A 20845-nucleotide genomic window follows, 5' to 3' on the forward strand; every position below is an offset into this window, starting at 1 on the left:
ATATCTCATCTGTCAAGCAAAGTGGCATTGTCTTCCAGGTCACCATAAGGGATGATTAGATCTCAGAGGTTTGGAAATGTAAAACTGACTTTGTGAATACCAAATACTGCTGTTGGAAGGCTTGGGAAATTGCTCTTGTCTGGATCTCTGTTCAGCAAGTCCTACCATCATTGACTGATTTTTCATTTGCTCCTATATGGCTGATCTGATTGAAAAAATAATCTGAACACCAGACCAAAAGGAAAACTAGATGTGCATGGCTGCATAGTGAATTGAATGGAACAAGTGACAGTACTGAAGCAAGGCCAGTTACACTTGTAGTGACATTCATGCCTGGGTGGCTGTCACCTCTGATGGAGATGGGTGGTGACAGAAAAAAAAAGCAAGAGTCAGACAGGGATCACTAATCAATTAGCAACAGCTTTGACTAGAATAAACCAACACTCATGTGGCAGAACTTCTTTTTAGTGACAACTGAAGTTGTATTGTGGAAGCCTCAACATGTGGCATATTCCAAAATACAGGGGCTAGTAGAGAGAAAAATGTTTCCACATTTTCATCTTTCTCATTGATCTACAATACAGCTTAAGCTTTCAACAGCTAGTTTCTAATCAGAAAATTAAATCTTGACACTGTGAACAACATCTGCTATCTTAGGAATTTGTACTCTCTCTTCCTGATATAAATCTTCACTCAGCATTAATATGATCTAAGGTGAAATCACAAAAAAAAAAATCTTTTATGAGATTGTAATTATCTGAAAATGATTTTGCGTTCCCTGCAGAAATCCCACTAAGAAAAGACACTAACAGATTAGGACCTACAACCCCTTCATTCACTGTGTTTTTCATTAAATTTTTATTTTAAACTGTCAGATGTAGCCTGGGATTTGTAATGCCAAACTGGTCTGCCTCTGCCAATTGTCCTATCCCTATTAATGAGAATTTATGTACCACTAATGAAGACTTAGTTAAATTTGAATAGAACACAACTTAAAAAATTTCATTCTTCCACAGCAATAAAGCATTGTTGAAAATAAGAAGGAATAAATCCATTCCTCTGACTTCAAGTCAAGTCAAAATGTGCATACTAAACCAATCAGGAATTGCTCAGTGATACCTTGGCACAATTCAACAAGTAAAGAATATCCTGAGTTAGAAGACACCCACAAGGATCATTGAGTCCCACTCATGGCTACACACAAGACCACCCAAAAATCAAACTATACATCTAAGAGCGCTGTCAAATGCTTCTTGAACTCTGGTTGGTGCTGTGACCACTTCCCTGGGGAGCCTCTTCCAGTGCCCAATGAGCATCTCAATGAAGAACCTTTTTCTAATATCCAATCTGAACCTCTCCTGATTCAGTTTCACACTGTTCCCCTGTTGCTGGTCATGAGAGAGATCAGCACCTTTAGTCTCTTTTCTAATCAGAACAAATCAAGTGACCTCAGCCACTCCTCAAATGTCTTCCCCTCTAGACCCTTCACCATCTTTGCAGCCCTCCTTTGGACACTCTGTAGTGGTTTTATACCCTTCTTATATGGTGGCACACAGAACTGCACTTGAGGTGAAGCTGCACCAGTGCAGAGCAGAGTGGGGCAATCACTCCCCTCAATCAGCTAGCAATGGTGTGCCTGATGCAACCCAGGATACAGTTGGCCTTTTTGACTGCCAGGGAACACTGTTGAGTCATATACAACTTTCCATCAGCCAGAACCCCCAGATCCCTTTCCACGGGGCTGCTCTCTAGCCTCTTCTCCTTGAGTTGGTACATAAATCCAGGGTTGCCCCATCCCAGGTACAGAATCCAACACTTACTCTTGTTGAACTTCACATGATAGGTGAGCACCCAGCCCTCTAATTTGCTAGGCCTCTCTACCATCAGGGCATTCAACAGCTCCTCCTAATTTAATGTCATCTGCAAACTTACATTCAAGTCCTGCATCCAAACCATTTATTAAAACATTAAAGAGAAATGGCCCTAAAATGGAGACTTGCAAAATGCCACTAGTGATGGGCTGCCAACCTGATGCAACCCCATTTACTACAACTGTTTGTGTCCAACTCGTCAGCCAATTGTTCACCCCTCATATTATATTTTTAACTAGTAGTATGCTGGACATTTTGTCCAGACAGATACTGTAAGAAACTGTGAGAAACAATATCAAGAGCCTTGCTGAAATCCCCCAAAAAATCATATCAACTGGATTTCCTTGGTCAAGTAGGTAAGTAACCTTATCATAAAAGGATATTAAGTTTGTTAAACAAGACCTTCCCCTCATGAACTCATGTTGGCGGTGACCAATGACTGTGTTGTCCTCCAGGTGTTTTTGAGTAACTCCCAGAATAATCTTCTCCATAATTTTACCAGGTTCTTAAGTGAGATTGAAAGGCCTATAATTATTAGGGTCTTCTTTCTTGCCCTTCTTGGAAATTGGAACAATGTTTGGCAGTTTCCAGCCAACTGGGACCTCTCCAGGTTCCCAAACCTGTTGAAAATTAATTGAGAGAGGTCTTGCATCAGCCAGCTTTTTGAGCACCCTGGGATGAATCCTATCAGCCCCCACAGACATATGCATCCAGCTGGAGCAGCAAATCCCACACAAGTTTGGAGTTGTTTAAAAGCCCTTTATAAAGGAGGGAAGAAGAGAAGAAAGGAGGGAGGGAGGGAGAGAGGAGGGCTGTGTACTGCAGTACTGCCTTCCTGTGATTTCTCTTCCCTGAGAGGGCAAGTGGAAAGAAGCAAGCAGACAGCAGGGAGAATGCTGAAGGAACAGTTTCCATCATCTGCAGGCTCTATTCTGTCCAAACACTTTCTTCAACTTTCTCCAATACAGCGAAGCCAAGACATGCCTCTCAGCACAGTTCCCTCTCCCATCCCTGTCACTGTACTGGATGGTTTCTCCCACCCACACTCTGGCTCTACTTTTACTGGATCCCCCAGCATGTGTTCTTAATATATTTTTTTTCCCCTTTCTCCAAATGAAGAACATCCTGCCTATTTTGAAAACCATCACCATTCTTATTTTACTGTTTCTTCCAAACACTTGTGACTTTCTCAATGTCCTTTTGAAAATTTCATCTGGATTTATAATCATTTTATTCAGCTTCACAAACAATACTACCCAGCCTAATACCACATTCCATTCCTATTGCACAAAATGATTTATTTTGACATCTGTATGGGAAATGACTGATAGATTTTTCAAAACCCTTTAGAAAGCTGTAAATCATTTACAAACCCATTCTCCCTTCGTCAGAAAAACAGGCTTCAGTACAGTAAAATGTCTTAATGTTCACAGCCAGCATCTTCTCTTATCTTCCTCATTGCCTGCTGTGTAGTTGGGTGGCCCATGAACTAGATGTACTTGCTGGGCTTTTCCATGCTGAATTATTTTTCTTGTAGATTATCACATGAGATAAATAGAAAACAAAATGGAAATCTTCCTTACAGTCAGTGTAAATCATTTCATTGAAGGAAACAGTAGTCTCCACTGTTTCTGAGATACAGGAGAAAAGCAACCAGAGGAAGTGGAGCTGTGGCTTCTTGTGTTTCCTTGGTTTGTTGAACCTCATTGCTTGCAAGAGCCCTGTTCACTCATGTCACTGTATATGCATGTCTAGTAGAATTCATTCTGAGAACTAAGTTACAGTCTGGACCTGCTGAGGGGCCATGAAGAAAATTTTTGCTCATTATGTCTTGCAACCCCATGAGAATGGGCCTGTAATGGACGCAAGCCAGTCCATCTTATCCATCTTTGTCATGTTTCTTCTGAACTTCTGCTTACAGCCCAACTGCTGATCCTGCTGCCTTCACCCACCAGGGGATTCAGGCCCAATGTCTGGCTTGGAAGAGAGATTACTCAAAATGGGACTCAGTGGTTTCCAAGCTTGTGCTGGGGAAAGCAGTAGCTCTGGATGGTCCACCCTCACACTCCCTGACCCCTGGTACTAACCCATATTACTTAGGAAAGATTGCATACCCATGGTCTGTTGCTTTCTACATTTTCATAAGGACTTTAAAAACAAGCAAAAACAAAAATAAAAAAAGAAGCATGTAACATGTTTAGCACCTTTGCTTTCTGACTGATGTGATTTATTTATTTATTTATTATTATTATTATTTTATATAGTGACTGTCCAGTTACAATGGCAAACACGGAAAAGGAGCTCACTTAAAAAAAACATTTTGATCATCTACACTTAAAAGGATTTTTATAATACAAAAATGAAATCTAATCTACTAGATTATGCAGTCAACAAAAGATCTTCTACTATTACAATTCTTAAATGGGAAGTGCCACCATATTTATTTATTTATTTATTTTTCTGGAGAAGACAAGCTTCAGGCACTCATAAAAAATGTTCTAGAGACTGTTTCAAAGTCAGCTCATGTATGTAATTTTGAGATTTGGCTTCTACTTTGTCATCAGAGACTACAAAGTACATCCTAAATATTACCTCCTGCTACCTAATTATACCTTGATAGATTGATTACTCTTGCATAATTTTAAAAGATATTGCTTAGTGTGTTTATGGTCTCTGTCATACCTATATTAAACTGTATATTCATTTTACAGTTTCCTTACAGAAACTGTAAGAAAAAAAAAAAAAAAAAGAAAAGAAAAGAAAAAAGAGAGAGGGAAAAGAAGCCTAGTGCACTGAAGAACAACTTTGTGTAAAACTACTGGGATTCTTTTATACTACCTGTAAGCTGGAAAATGAAGGCAGTATATTTCCTTCATACATTATTTTAAATTAAACTATACTTTGAAAAATGGACTGCTTTGTCTTCCAACTAAGTATGAAAAAAAAGCACCGTTAAAGATGGTGATTTTTTGGAAGCCACAAGGTGGCAATGTTTCAGAACATTCATGAGATTACTTGAAAATTTCTATCGGTAAATCCTTGTTACAATCATAAACAAAACAGACCTTCCATAAAATTGCAGTCTAGTGCACTAATTTTGAAATGGTAAGAGGATGGCTAACAGCATACTATTATGGCACATGATCACACAATGCAAGATGGCTATGGTTAACCTATTTGTTTTTGTTTAAACAAATGGAAGGCCGATATGTCATCAGCATAGTGTTTAATAAGGTATTGATAGACTCCGCATGGAAGATGACTATTTACAAGAATAAAACGAAGAAGGTAAGACTTACTGAAGGAAATAAGGGAGAGTGAAATCTTGGCTAAAATAGAGAGCAATGCACAGCATTGACTGTAGAAGTACTGGGCTGGAGAGTATCACAGAATCACAGAATCGTCTAGGTTGGAAGAGACCTCCAAGAACACCTAGTCCAACCTCTGACCTAACACTAACAAGTCCTTCACTAAACCATATCACTAAGCTCTACCTCTAAACGTCTTTTAAAGACCTCCAGGGATGGTGACTCAACCACTTCCCTGGGCAGCCCTTTCCAATGCCTAACAACCCTTTCAGTAAAGAAGTTCTTCCTAATATCCAACCTAAACCTCCCCTGGCACAACTTTAGTCCATTCCCCCTCATCCTGTCACCAGGCACGTGGGAGAATAGACCAACCCCCACCTCGCTACAGCCTCCTTTAAGGTACCTATAGAGAGCGATAAGGTCGCCCCTGAGCCTCCTCTTCTCCAGGCAGAACAACCCCAGCTCCCTCAGCCGCTCCTCATAAGACTTGTTCTCCAGACCCCTCACCAGCTTCGTTGCCCTTCTCTGGACTCGCTCGAGCACCTCCATGTACTTCTTGTAGTGAGGGGCCCAAAACTGAACACAGTACTCGAGGTGTGGCCTCACCAGAGCTGAGTACAGGGGGACAATCACTTCCCTAGACCTGCTGGCCACACTGCTTCTTATACAAGCCAGGATGCCGTTGGCCTTCTTGGCCACCTGAGCACACTGCTGGCTCATATTCAGCCGACTATCAATCAATACTCCCAGGTCCTTCTCTGCCAGGCAGCTTTCCAACCACTCATCTCCCAGCCTGTAGCTCTGCTTGGGGTTGTTGTGCCCCAGGTGCAGGACCCGGCACTTGGCCTTGTTGAACTTCATACAGTTGGCCTCAGCCCATCGGTCCAGCCTATCCAGATCCTCCTGCAGAGCCTTCCTACCCTTCAGCAGATCAACACATGCACCTAACTTGGTGTCGTCCGCAAACTTACTGAGGGTGCACTCAATCCCCTCATTCAGATCATCAATAAAGATATTAAAGAGGACTGGCCCCAGTACTGAGCCCTGGGGGACGCCACTAGTGACCAGCCTCCAACTGGAATTGACTCCATTCACCACAACTCTTTGGGCCCAGCTATCCAGCCAGTTTTTAACTCAACGAAGCGTACACCAGTCCAAGCCATGAGCAGCCAGTTTCTTGAGGAGAATGTTGTGGGAAACGGTGTCAGAAGCCTTAGTGAAATCAAGGTAGACCACATCCACAGCCTTTCCCTCATCCACTAAACGTGTCATTTTGTCATAGAAGGAGATCAGGTTCGTCAAGCAAGACCTGCCTTTCATAAACCCATGCTGACTGGGCCTGATCGCCTGGTTGCCCCGCAAGTGCTGCATGATGACACTCAAGATAATCTGCTCCATGAGATTCCCTGGCACTGAGGTCAAACTAATAGGCCTGTAGTTCCCCGAGTCTACCCTCCAGCCCTTCTTGTAGATGGGCGTCACATTTGCTAGCCGCCAGTCGACTGGGACCTCCCCTGATAGCCAGGACTGCTGATAAATGATGGAAAGTGGCTTGGCCAGCTCCTCCGCCAGTTCTCTCAGTACCCTTGGGTGGATCCCATCCGGCCCCATCGACTTGTGTACATCCAAGTGCTGTAGCAGGTCGCCAACCATTTCCTCATGGATTATGAGGGCTTCATTCTGCTCCCCATCCCCTTCCACCAGCTCAGGGCACTGGGTATCCAGAGAACAACTGGTTTTGCCGCTAAAGACTGAGGCAAAGAAGGCATTAAGCACCTCAGCCTTTTCCTCATCCCTTGTAACTAAGTTTCCCCCCACATCTAGTAAAGGATGGAGATTCTCCTTAGTCCTCCTTTTTGTGTTGATGTATTTATAAAAACATTTTTTGTTATCTTTAACGGCAGTAGCCAGATTGAGCTCCAGATGAGCTTTGGCCTTTCTAATTTTGTCCCTGCACAGCGTTGCAATGTCCTTATAGTCCTCCTGAGTGGTCCGCCCTCTTTTCCAAAGATTTTAAACCCTCTTTTTTTCTCCTAAGCTCGAGCCACAACTCTCTTGTTCAGCCAGGCCGGTCTTCTTCCACGCCAGCTTGTCTTTGGGCATGTGGGGACAAACCATTCCTGAGCCATTAAGATTTCCTTCTTGAAGAGTGCCCAGCCTTCCTGGACTCCTCTGCCCTTCAGAACCACCTCCCAAGGGACTCTGCCAACCAGTGTCCTGAACAGCTCAGTCAGCCCTCTGGAAGTCCAAGACAGCGGTTTTACTGATCCCCTTCCTGACTTTGCCGAGAACAGAAAACTCTACTATTTCGTGGTCACTCTGCCCAAGACAGCTCCCGACCACCACATCTCCCACCAGTCCGTCAGTGTTTATGAACAGAAGGTCTAGCGGGGCACCTCCCCTGGTAGGCTCACTAACCAGCTGTGTCAGGAAGCTATATCCCACGCTCTCCAGAAACCTCCTAGACTGCTTTCTCTGGGCTGTGTTGTGCTTCCAGGATATGTCTGGGAAGTTGAAGTCCCCCATGAGAACAAGCGCGGATGATTTCACAACTTCTGCCAGCTGCCTGCAGAACTCCTTATCCGTCTCCTCATCCTGGTTTGGTGGTCTATAACAGACCCCCACCAGGATGCTTGCCTCGTTGGCCTTCCCGCTGATCCTAACCCACAGGGACTCAACCTTGTCATTCCCAGCCTCAAGTTCCACAACATCAAAACACTCTCTAATATAGAGAGCCACACCACCACCCCTTCTGTGCTGCCTGTCCCTTCTGAAGAGCCTATAGCCAGACATTGCAGCACTCCAGTCATGAGAGTGGTTCCACCACGTTTCCGTGATGGCAGTATATAAAGTATATAACATTGTATATAGATACAGATAGATAGATGTATATAGATAGGTATATAAAGATACCATACACCTGTTTGAAGGTACAGGACAGCATATGAGAAGTAGAATGAGAAGAATGAGTAAACTTCAACAGCACAATCCACAAAAACACATGAGATAGGATGATTTGGAAACCTCTGCAAATGAAAAAGCCCCAGATACCACTGACCATTGAATGACTATGAAGTCTTTATGAGATAATACCCTATAAAGGTAAGTGTGATGCTAGGATGGACTGAAAGACTGCTAGTAGGGTAACATTTAGATCAGCTCCATGAATCATTTTTGAACAGGAATGAAAGCAGAGAAGGGCTACGAGGACAAGCAATGAAACAAGAAGACTAGAAAGCATAGTCTGTTTTCCTGGTTGCCTTCATATCTATTAAATCAGAATTGTCTAGAAATATAACAGTAAGGATTAATACACAGTATAAACTGGCAATGAATATGTGACCAGCATCGGCATATCAATAATCTTTATACTTTCACCGCATATCCTTAATATTCACTTTCTCTGAAACCTAATGCAAAATTCAATGTCTACATATAAGCATTGTCTCCATATAAGCATTACAGTGAACATTACAGGAAAAAAGATGATACGCATTTCAGCACTGATTTTCTTTTCTGCAGAAAGCAGAAGCAGATGGAGGAAAACAAAATAAGGCGGGGGGTGAGGGTGGAGGGAGAAAAAAAAAAAAAACAAACAGAAAAACTCTTCGCCTTTCTGCAGTGAACACTGAAAGGAAAGGAGAGAAAAAGTAGGAAGATTAGATAGCATTTTGGTAAACTAAGCAAGAGGTTCTTTCCTGGCTAGCTGCTAGTGCCAGTTTTTTAATTTCACAGCAAGAAAGGCTCACTGTGAGCAAAGGCTGCTTCCCCTCTCCTTCAGGAGCTAACCCTGCCTAAACAAAGTTTACAGAGAACAGGAAAATCAAAACACACCACTGCAAGAAGTTTCCACCAGATCCAGTCCTTGTCATCTTGTTGTTTCACCAAGTTCCTTTCTTTTGAAGATGTTAGGAAGGTGGCGTCACAAACAGGATCATCTTCATTGATACTGCTCCCTTCTAGGTTAAATTGAAGAGCAGAGAGCACTTCACTGGCTAACCACTGGTGTGCCATTTCCTCTGCAATTACAGATTTTCCTTCTTTCCAGTCCACAGCCATGTCTGGATTGTTCCACCACATAATAATGAGTTTTTGGGATAGACATGCATGCATTCCTCATAAAACAAACGTCATGGAGCTAAATTGTACTCAGGTTTAACCCACAATTACCTTGTCAAACTGGGAAATTCCTAGCCAGATGTGCTTGAAAAGAAGTAAAATCCTACATCAGTTTGTATCAAGGAGGTAATATGGACCAGAAACCTTGGAAAGAGATTAAATTATATGACAAACAGAAGCTCTTCACTCTACAAAAAGAAGTTTGGAAGACAAAAACAAACAAACAAAAAGCAAAACAAGCCAGAACAACAACAAACAAACCAAACCAAACCAAAAACACAACAATAACAACAACCAAACACACACACACACACACACACAAAAGCCCTGTTCAGTATCCTTTTCATGGAGATAATCTGTGATTAAGGAGTAACACAGTAACTTGTGTAGTATTTTAAAACTGCACGTGCCACTAGGTGTAATGTGCAACATGTCTGTGGCAGACCTACTAGTCTGTGATATAACCACCTTCAATCTGAGAAGTAGCATAGGAAAATTATGCTAAGCTTCTGTTAAAGTGTTAGCTAGCTTTCAAAACAGTTGATACAGTTCTAGAAGTGAAAACAATTCTGTGGGAAACAATAAAAACACATGTAACAACTTTTCTAATGACATTTTAAAGCTCCTTATGAATTCCTGTTGCTGAGGGAAGAAAAACAAGTTATTCATGAGCTTGCATTACTTTATACTGTGCCATCCTACTAGAAGACATAAAACATTTAGTTGATTTGAAAATGTCTTCCTGTATTTCCATTCTGCAATGCACTTGTAGTATATACTGTACATAAGGCTAGGTGTAAGTACAAGTAGGCTGTACCCAAGGAGGAGCAGACTCCTGAGGACAGAAAAGCAGCCATGGCTCTTGTCATCCTTCTCCATATCAGAGGCTGCTAATAAAGAAAAGACTGAATGACAGCTACTGAAGGTGGTGCAAGGCACATTTCATCTTTCCCAGAGAAAATGCTGCCACCCGTCTCTATCACTCTCCCTCTCACTCTAGCAGAACAATAAAGCTGAGCTCTGCTGCACTCTTCATTTTAGCTTGGTGTCTTTCACCTGGTCCTCCCCTTCCCAGGATAGAAACTGCAGCAGGAGAAACATTACATCTTGCACAAATGTTGAGAAGATTCTGTGTGCATCTTTGAATGAGTGTCCACACAGCACTGCTGTTATGAATACTGACATTTAGAAATCATTCATAAGAAAGTACTTTTGAAGTACTTGTTTTAGTATTTAACTAAAGATCTGATGTACTATATCTAGGGTTATTATCTATAATTGTTTTCAATCATATTCATGATGTTATCTATTGAAAATTGTATGGTACTGTAATTTTAATAATTCAATTACAGTTTTGTGTGTTCTTATTTGTCTCTCATCCTCTGTTCTCTTTAATGGAAAACACAAGGAGCAACTGGAAAAAGAAATTGAAAACAATTCACGAAGAGCCAAACTCCTCCAACATATTTAATTGACTATTGTTTGAAGCAGAACATATTCAAAATTTCCCAGTATTTCTTTCAAAACTCCTAACAACCAAAGTATCAATAGGTTTTAGAATGATACAACTAGTATTTTTTAATTTCTCTATTTACATTTGTCTATTGTACTCATTGTAAGCCAGCATTCATTACAACATGTAAAAGCTTAATGTAGTTGCATGACTATATGTCTATATATCTATGAGGAAAAACAAGCCTCAACAAACAGCAATCTGACTCATCCCCCTGTTAGACTGAGTAACAGTGAGTATATAGACTTATAGCAAAAAGTTAAGTTCATATGCCAAATTTTCAGGCTTTAGAAATCTGTTTAGTTGGTACCCAGTATCAAAAATTAAATGGCTGATAACTGCTTTAATTTACATACTTGCTAACATAAGGAAGCTTTCAGGAGATGAATTAAAGCTGCGCCCAGTTACAGTACTGGTGTGACCTGCTGCTATAAGTGTGGCTTTTTAAAGGCTTTCATAGTTTTTCATATGATACCATATGTTACATTTTGCAAATTAAAGGCATGTGGATGGAGTAACATAATTACGATGTAATTAAAATATATGTACTTTGTATGATTTACAGCTGTATGTTCTTTCTTGCGTGTTATTGATTTTCTAGTTGCAAGGAATGTCTGTCTCTTGCTATACAGCCATGTAGCCCTAAGCTTAGGTGTCCTCCTGTAACCACTCCCTGGGAAAACCTCAGCAGCAAGGTGTTCAGAATAGAAGGGATGAAGTGCCCTCACATGTGTCTATTACTACCAAGGATTACTGTTTATAGATTAGAAGGTCAGGTTACAAACCTCACTTTTACTTGGCCAAAGTTAGGTAAGAATTCTAATGGTATGCCAAACAATGCAGCTTCTCGCACTATGTGCATTCCGATGAGAGGTTTAATCTGCATAAACACAAGTGCAATAGAGCTGAAAAATTGATACACATTTATTTGGTTGTTATATTCTGCCTTGCAAGGGGTACCAAGCAGTTCATAATAGCTTCAGGTTGAAGTTGAAACCTTCCACCTGAATGTTTGCTTGTAGCCTGAGTAGCCCTCAGTTTTATTATTTGCTGTATTAAGGATAGGTACGTATATGACTACTACAGGACTAGAGACTATCAGATGTTAGTCAGTGGAAAGCTTCTGAGCAATTTTTTCTTTTTACTGTTGTGTGGGAGAGAGTGATGTGCCTCTTTGCAACTCCCTCCATCTGAGAAAGGTGGGAGATGGGCCAGGATTACCACCCAACAAAGTAAAGGTAGACAACAGTCTGACTCAGTTCCGCATAAGCATCTAAGTAGCCAAAGGCAATGAACAAAGCAGAGGCTGGGAGTCTGCATCTCTGCTGCTACTGCTATTTGGCTAAGAGGCATTGCTGACCAGCCTGTACAAGTGGGCCTGAAGCCCAGCACTTCACATTTAGAATCTGAAATGGTAACACTCGTTTTCTCTTTGCCCTCATCCTAGAACAGGACAAATAGATTTTTAAAAGTGGATTACCGTTTGTAAGGTTGTAGTTTGGTGACACAAAAAAAAAAAATCAATTTTAAGCCTCCTCATAGCATAGAACACAACAGTGTTAATGTAGTACAGGCTCACCTGTCAGCTAAAATTAGTTAATCCACCCACATTTTTCAGAGATTGCATTGGCTAGCTTTCACAGAGGATCAGATATCATCTTGCCCTGCAATTTGTGTAACACCAGTATCACCTCCCTGTCGCATATTGGATAATTTAACAAGAACATGTTTTTGTGCCCACACATGTTCCAAATTTTTGCAGCAGGAAGATTTGCTGATATGTGTGGTCTTAAGCTGGGGAACTTAATTCTGACTCTATGTTCTTACTGGCAGGGCGCACTGGGCACGAACCTACAGATAACGTGCAGAGCCAATATGAATGATTATGGAAACAGGGCCTGTATTTTAATGATAAATTTCATATTTTGTTCTGAACTGCTGTGCAGAAAGTTGCAAGATTCTGAGAACAAAAAGGTGGGAAACAAGAAGAACCTGATTATGCATCGACAAGCACGCTGTCATGTACCCTAGAAATTAATTCTGTCTGAAGCTGTGCAAATATATTTTTTTTTCAGTTCCTTTTGCTGACCTGAGAAAAACAAAAGAAAAACCACACGCACACACAAACAGCAACCAGATATCTGTCACCAAAATGAAAGTCCAACACAGCATGCTTTGTTCAAACAATGTATTTTATTTCTTTTTTTTTCATAAATGTTTGAAATTAAATATAACAGACAAAATGACTGGAGGGTTGCTATGGGTGTCATACTTTTATCCAGAGATACAGGAGGCAGTAGAAACATACAAAATGTGGAAGATCTAGATCAAGTTATTTTGAAGGGGGGATCTGAACCCAGCAGGGATTTTAAATCCAAAATGCCCTAAACAGCAATTCAAAGTATGCTGCAATGAGACTCATTGTATTTTTTTCAACACAGTTTCATTTTCTATGAATAGTTACTGATCAGATCTGTGACTTAGTGGTGTCCCAGTTACTATATGGAATGCTAAACATATTGCTCTAAAATGCAGCAGACACTTTAAAACATACACTTTCATTCACAGACATTTGTATGCACAATTCAGCATTGCATAAAGAGAATTTAGCTAGCTAGCTTCAAATGAGCTTGTAAATGTACACAGCACTGCAGAGCAACACAGAGATGCTAGTCTGTCTCCCAGAACTAGCACTGTTCAAGTACTAGGAAGTACTGCGGTGTTATACTAACAAAGCAAACAGCCCTACCTCTCAGCAAAATTAAATAGACTAGCTGGAGTGCTATGCTTCTGTCCCTGAGGGTAAAACACAACTGGCTGTGTCTGCCCGGTGCATCCTAACTACCTGTAGTTTAGAGTCATAGAGTGCTTTGGGTTGGAAGAATCTCTGAAGATCACTTTTTTCTAACCCCCCTTCCATTGGCAGGAACACCTTTCCACTAGACCAGGTTGCTCAAAGCTCCATCCAGCCTGGCAGCCTGGCCTTGAACAATTCCGGAGATGGGGCATCCACAACTTCTATTGGCAATCTGATCCAATGCCTCATCAAACTCTGAGTAAAGAATTTCTTTCTTATGTCTAGTTTAAATTTACCCTCTTTTGGTTTAAAACCAAAACTCATCCTATCACTATACTCACTGATAAACGGTGCCTCTCCTGCTTTCTTGTAGGACCTCTTTTTGGTACTGGAAGGCCGCTATAAGGTCTCCCTGGAGTCTTCTCTTCTCCAGGCTGAACGACGCCAACTCCCTCAGCCTGTCTTTGTAGGAGAGGTGCTCCAGCCCTGTGATCATCTTTGTGGCCCTCCTCTGGACTTGCTCTAATACTTGGACTTGCTCCAATACTGGACTTGCTCTTTTTGGGCAGACCTGTGCGGTGCCAGGAGTTGGACTTGATGATCCTTATGGGTCCCTTCCAACTTGGGATATTCTATGATTCTATGATTCTAATACGTCCATGTCCTTTTTGTGCTGGGGGCCCCACAGCTGAATGCAGTACTCCTGGCAGGGTCTTGTGAGAGCAGAGTAGAGGGGGACAATCACCTCCCTCGCCCTGCTGATCATGCTTCTTTTGAAACAGCCCAGGATACTGTTGGCTTTATGGACTGCAAGTGAACATTGCTGGCTCATTTTCAGCTTCTTGTCAAACAAAACCCTTGAGTCCTTCTCCTCAGAGCTGCTCTTATTACATTCTCCACCCAGCCTGTATTCATGCTTGGGATTGCCCTGACCCAGGTACAGGACCTTGCACTTGGGGTTTGGTCCTTTTTTCAGCTTCTTATGCTAGAGGCTGAAATAAATTTGTTTCATGCATTGTAGTAGAGTATAGAACTATTTCATGACAAGATGATTTTTTTTCCCCTTCATTTTTTCCCCTTCATTTTTTACCCCATCATCACATTCTGATTAGGAGCAAACACAAAAGTAAGTTTTAGGATGGAAAATAAAACAAATGATCTGCACAAGTTGCTTGAAAAATGGCCTTCTTTTCTAAACATATTTACATGTACTTCTGCAGTACCAAATCAGCAAAGACATCAAAGCTATTTTGTGGGGTTGGGAGGTTTGCGTAAACTCAAATTTTTATTTTTTTTTTCAGTATTCCTCATATGGAAACAACAAGAACTTTTCACATCAGCCTGTGCTGCAGCAAGTGCATTTAACTGATGGAAATTATATGCTTTTTCCCCAAATCCAGTGGATGAATATGCATAAAAATATTCCTATTATCAGGGAAAACAAGCAAACAAAAAAAAGAGCAATGTTCTTTAAAAAATCAGCTAGGTTAGGAGTAGGAAATAACTTTCATACCTGGAGAGACTAAACAGGCTACAGTTCAGCTTGGAAAGAGAGATGAGCAGGGCTATGAGAGGAGTCTACAGTACCATGACAGTCACACAGAAGGTTATTATAGAATGACTACTCATAATTTATCACAAAAGAAGAGTGGAGAAGTACCCAGAGTACAAGTCATTAGATAACTAGCCTCTAGCAAATAAAATTAAGTTCTGTTTCACAATGCAGAATTAGAGTGAAGTTCACTATCACAAAATTGTGTAGAGGACAAAACTGTCTTTGCATTTTCAGGTATTACTCTGGTCTTTTCAGGTCTAAATTCTGTGGATGACAAAACTCTCTTTCAATACACTGAAAGAGACACTAGAAAAATGGAAAATGGGCATGCTACCATCCTTTAAATACAGTGGTCAAGTTGCACTTCAGTTTAAAAGGGCCTTCAGAATTACACTATTATCACTTGCTTGGAGTTATGGCACACTGTGGAGCCACCACACTGGGAATGAGTGTGACATGATGAGTTGCAGCTTCCTTTCTGTTTTCCCCTCTGAATGAAGCAGCAAGCACCCCACATCAGTAGCAGATCACTACTCTCTCTATGCTGAACATTTCACCCATTCTCCATTCCTGATTGCTCACTTAAAAAAAGATGAAGCAGTGTGTGGAAACTGCTTTCAGGATTGGTATATATATTGGATGTTTACACAGAGTCTTCAAGGGAGCAGGGTGATAACACCTTGCTTAGCATATAGTTAAGGGGTTATCTTAAATTAAGAAGTGAACACAAAGATACAGTGCAGTGGGAATAAAAGGGAAGTACCCAGGTGCTCTAATTGAATAGGAACAATGAAACACAGTTCCAGTTAGAGGGAAAAGGACCTACCTCACAATATTTATTCAACTGCCTGCTCTGCAGGGAATAGTGTTGCTGCTGAAATTTATAGAAAACAAGAGAAGACAACTATTTCAGCAGAATGATTATAATTAGTCACTCATGTTCTAAAGCTTACTTGGTCTATGGCATTGGCTTCAGGTCTTACTCTTGACTTGCAAACTATCATTTATCAACATAACAAATGGATGATTCCACAATGGAGGGCAGTTATTTTTCATGACCATGGAGAACAGATAACATAATGAACATTAAACTGAATTAAAAACAAAAACTGCTTCCTTCTCCCCAGCAACACTCCTCTTTCAAAGCCTTTCTACAAACTCCTTCACAATGACTCTAAAAACACTACAACATGAGGTATACGTGATGATCTCTTGCTCCTAAAAATAGATTTAGCAAAATTATCACATGGTACTATTACTACAAATGCATTCCATATGAAGAGAATCACTGTAAGTAGGACACAAAGGAAGAAATCTCATTTACAGATGCAGCTGTAGTATCTGTCTCACACACTCAACACTTTAACTCCAAAATGCCGTTTATGATCAAAAGCCGAGAGTTTGTTCTTTCTTTTCCCATTAGAGACTTGCACAGAAATACCAGGGAAAGGTTTTAGTGGTTTTGATTACAATTCTCAATGTAGAAGGGCTATGCTATTTAGGTCAGAGCATTTAAATGAGACAAGAAAGTCTGATAATAAATTTTAATCCTTTTTAAATTTTATTGTTTGTAGCTCAGAAAACAAAAGCACACGGATGATCACAACTATTGAACTAGGTCAGAAAGTCTTTTTATCCTCAAAAAAACCTTGAATATTTGCAAGTAACTGGAAACTTGGGCTATGTTATTCCACAGAAACTATGGATTGAGGTTGTAGCTTGAAATCAGATAAATCTTACCTTGATTTTAGAAGTATTCTAGTGGAGTGTAAAAGCAGCCATAGAAAGTATTTCAATGATACTTTGTCATCTCGTTAGCCTATTTCACAACTGCATTGAGTTTTATGCATATTGCAAAAAGTTAGTTTCACACACATAGGAGAAAAGTGAATTCTCTTCATTGACCTTTACACTGCATTGGAAAGTGATTTACAGGATTCTTGGGTTATAATATAAACAATAATGGTAGTTATGTATAAGGCTTTTTTTCCTTTCTTATGTTTATATATGCATGGATAAAATATAAAATAAGATATAACGTTAACGTTCTAAATACAGAAACAAAGAAGTCAAGTATGATTTTCATGTTGGATCCCAGAAGCAGGTTTTCAGATGCATAAATGGCAAACAGTTGCCTAAACCCCATGAAATTTCACTTCTGGCACATTTATGCCTTTGAAAATCCTCAGCTTGAGATTACAAAAGCCCAGAATCAAACCTAAAGTCTTTAATGTTAATGCCATTCTTACGTGGCCACCAAAGACATAAACTTGTTCAAAGAAGACATCTACTTATGTACATTTAGGTCATAAAAATGTATTCACTAAATCCATATCAGGACAGTTCTTAAGCACCTACATTATTTCAATATAGGAAATTGGAAGCGAAGTGTGTGAAGCACTCATGCTTTGAGAACACCAACATCTTCTATAGTACGGTTTGAATACCACTTAACTCCTCTATTGGCATAAGTTACCATAATTCCACAGAAGTCAATGAAGCTAAAGAGCTTCAGAGCTGCAAAGCATGTACCTCTATTATCACGTAGACAGAAAAAATCAGACTGATTCAAAGTTTACAGAATCAACATCTGTTAGTGGGTTTAAGATTCAAACCTCTGAGTATTATCTGAACAGAAAGCTCTGCAATATAGCAGTTTTTCTCATCATTTCCAAAACTACTCGGAAGACTGATTCAACTGTGTGAAATAAAACATCAAATTAATTAATGTGGCTTTAAGAAAAGGAATAGAATGTTATGATTCTTATCCATATATATATCAATGTAGTTCCTTCTCCCCAAAATGTAAGGACATCTTTTGTTCTTATGTGTCATGAATGTAAACAGGATATAGCACACAGGAGAGAAATTTTTACAGCATATCTAACACCTACCCAATATTAACCGTGGGGGGGGGGGGGGGGGAATATACATACATATATAGTAGTATGCAGTAGTCTGTTAGCTTTTCCTCAGCACTAAAAAACATTCACTCTGGTGTTGGAGCTTATGGTAGCTGTGTGGTAAGACTGTACCTTTTATGTGTGATGAAGCGTGAAACACTTGCATGCGTTGAGAAGAAAGAACTAAGGCAGGCGGGGGAGGAAGCATTCTTCCTTCATGGTAGAAATGCACACACTTCCTACCATACACTCAGCAGCAATGTCCTGACCTCCAGTTCATGTAACTATAATGATCTCAGAAGAAACAGAGAAAAAGAAAAAAGTCTTAGAAACTGACCTGTTTTTCATTTTCATCCTCCAGCCTCAGCCTGTCCTCTATGCAGTTCCTGGCCTGAAGGAATGCCTTCCTCTGAGCCCTTTCTGTCAAAATCCTCACAAAGACCCCATACAAATTTACACTGACAAAAAGGATTGCATTGGCCACAAGCTGTAAGGAAGAAAGAAAAATAAATGAATATTTTAAAATACAGTTGTTGTGTTTTTTTTTTTTATTCAGTTATTTTATTTTACATTTCTGCTCAGCAAAATAAATTGAAAAGAAAAGCATGTTCTTCAAAACATTCTGCCTTGCTAGTCATGTCACTGAAACCCTTTCTCGTAGCCCAATTGTAGAGAAACAATAATAGCAGCTACCACAAATCCAAGCAGGCAATATTGCATGATACAGAACTTTACATGTGCTGAAGTGAATTTCTCCTATGATGATCTATAGCTTATCACTTTCATGCAGCACCAGTTCTTTCATCAGTTCATTGGAAGATCTATCTATCTAGTAAGGAGACTAGTACCTTCAGCATTTAATTAATTGCATGATGCTCATAAGACAGAAATTGTATCCTATACCCCAGTAATTTAGGAAAATTATTGTTCCTTTTTTTACAGTTGAGAAGTGAGGCACTGTCAAAATCTGTAACTAAATCAAAATGTATTACTTAGTAAAACAATGAAATATAAAATGTATTACTTGGTAATGCAAAATCAAAACTTATTGCTTGGTACCCCAAGCTTTCACATTGTTAAGTTTGCACTTGGAAAATCTCTCCCCACATCCATATTGTTACTGAGCTTTTTTTTTTTTTTGAGAAGTCTCCCCAAAATATTGTTGATGCAATTAGTCAGTGTACCTGCCAGAAGATGCCAAGGGCTTTCAAATGGTGCACAAAATGCTTGTACCATCTACACAAGCCAAGACACATGGAAATGCTAATAGCAGGAGCAATGAATTACCTTGGAATTACTTCCATGAATGGTGCTTTGATGAACAACACATAAAAGATCCAACTGACCTTCTGATTATTTTTATTTCTTTTTATGATATGTGAGTAAAGTTAATTAAACTAATGTAAGTAACTCAACACTGGCTTGCATACCACTTCCCTACCCAAAACAACCCAATCCAAGTTCATCCAAGTTTCTCACTGCATCTCTGATATCTGAAGCCATGATACAGTTACAGAGTAAGGATGTTAATGAAAACTTGCATTATCTAAGTGTCTTTAGATAGTAAATTTTGCAATGCAATGTTTGTTTAGAAAGAAGGCAAAGAGTCCTATTTACCTACTACCTTTTGAGTCTCATTCTTCATATTAACCTTAATTACCAAAAAGTCTTGATGAGGATTCATGGAACTCAGGAATTCCAAAATTTCAGTTGGCAGTTAAATTTGCCAAGATGGGTTATAACAAGAACAAAGAAAGACATTACAGTAAATAACATGAATCATGTAAAATTCCTATGCATCTAAAATTGTTCGTAAAGACCATATAACTGATGTTTATTTCTCATTTCACGGTATATATTTCTAGCTAGTACATCTCTAATGTTGCATGCTGTGCTACTGTAAACCAAAGAGAAGCCCACTGCCCACGTTTGCACTGCATGGTGAGGCCAGCTGTGCCAACAACACAATCAAATTAAAAAAATAAATAATAAAACCAGTGGAAAAAAATGGTGCATTGTAGAGAATGCTTACCAGCTTTCATGGGTGTAGGGCTGAAAGCTAGAACTCAGCCAATAGGGTAAGCAAAGATTCAGAATGATATCCAGAAACTTCCTGCTGACTTTTGAGAGCCCTTGGGAAACGTTTTATCTCACAAAAATAAGAAATATATTTCTCATGTGTAAATGATGGTAATAATACATCTACATCTCCTGTGATCTCAGTATAATAGGGTGAACTGAAAGATCCATTTGGTGGGTTTTCCAGACCTTCATGGATTCATAATTCCTCCAGCTTTTTTCCTTAATATCTGGTTGTGATGAACTAAGAGGACAACACCAACCATTTTCCTTCAAAAATTCTCACTAGCACAAAATCAAATGATAACCTGCAACAACAAAAGGGATCTGTCCCTAGCATTAGTGTTTCCTTTCTCCTCAGATATCCAAAAAGAAACACTTATCTCCCAAGAGATAATATGATTAAAGAATGGTGTTGTGGCTTCCTCTTGAGAAGTGCAAAATGTGGATTCAAATGTTATCAGTCAGATGAAATTCAATCTAATAATCTCATGTACTGGTTACTTGTATGCCAATTCTTATAAGTAGTAATAGAAATGTAAAATTTTGAAGATGAAAAGCAGCACACAAACATTATTTCATGAAAGAGATGAGCATAGTCAGCAGTTCCTATCATGCTTTATTTTGCTTCATCACACAAGCCTGTTTGAGATATAACAGTTTTCAGCAGAAATTAAGTACCAGTAAATTAAAATTTCTG

General features: G+C 39.8%; 1 protein-coding gene across 2 annotated transcripts in view; it reads right to left on the reverse strand.

Annotated features, from left to right (window-relative positions):
* ADCY1 (adenylate cyclase 1) overlaps positions 1–20845 on the reverse strand; it is a 171015-nt gene that overhangs the window by 109204 nt on the left and 40966 nt on the right. The window contains exon 2 of one of the 2 annotated variants that reach the window (XM_080578210.1): positions 18404–18553. The exons of the other annotated variant lie outside the window; for it this stretch is intronic. Within the exon in view, the coding sequence (XP_080434336.1) occupies positions 18404–18553 (150 nt within the window). The remainder of the gene's footprint in view (positions 1–18403; positions 18554–20845) is intronic. 2 annotated transcript variants of the gene reach the window in all.

This window comes from Anser brachyrhynchus (genome assembly GCF_964034855.1).
Source record: "Anser brachyrhynchus genome assembly, chromosome: 2".
Taxonomy (NCBI): domain Eukaryota; kingdom Metazoa; phylum Chordata; class Aves; order Anseriformes; family Anatidae; genus Anser; species Anser brachyrhynchus.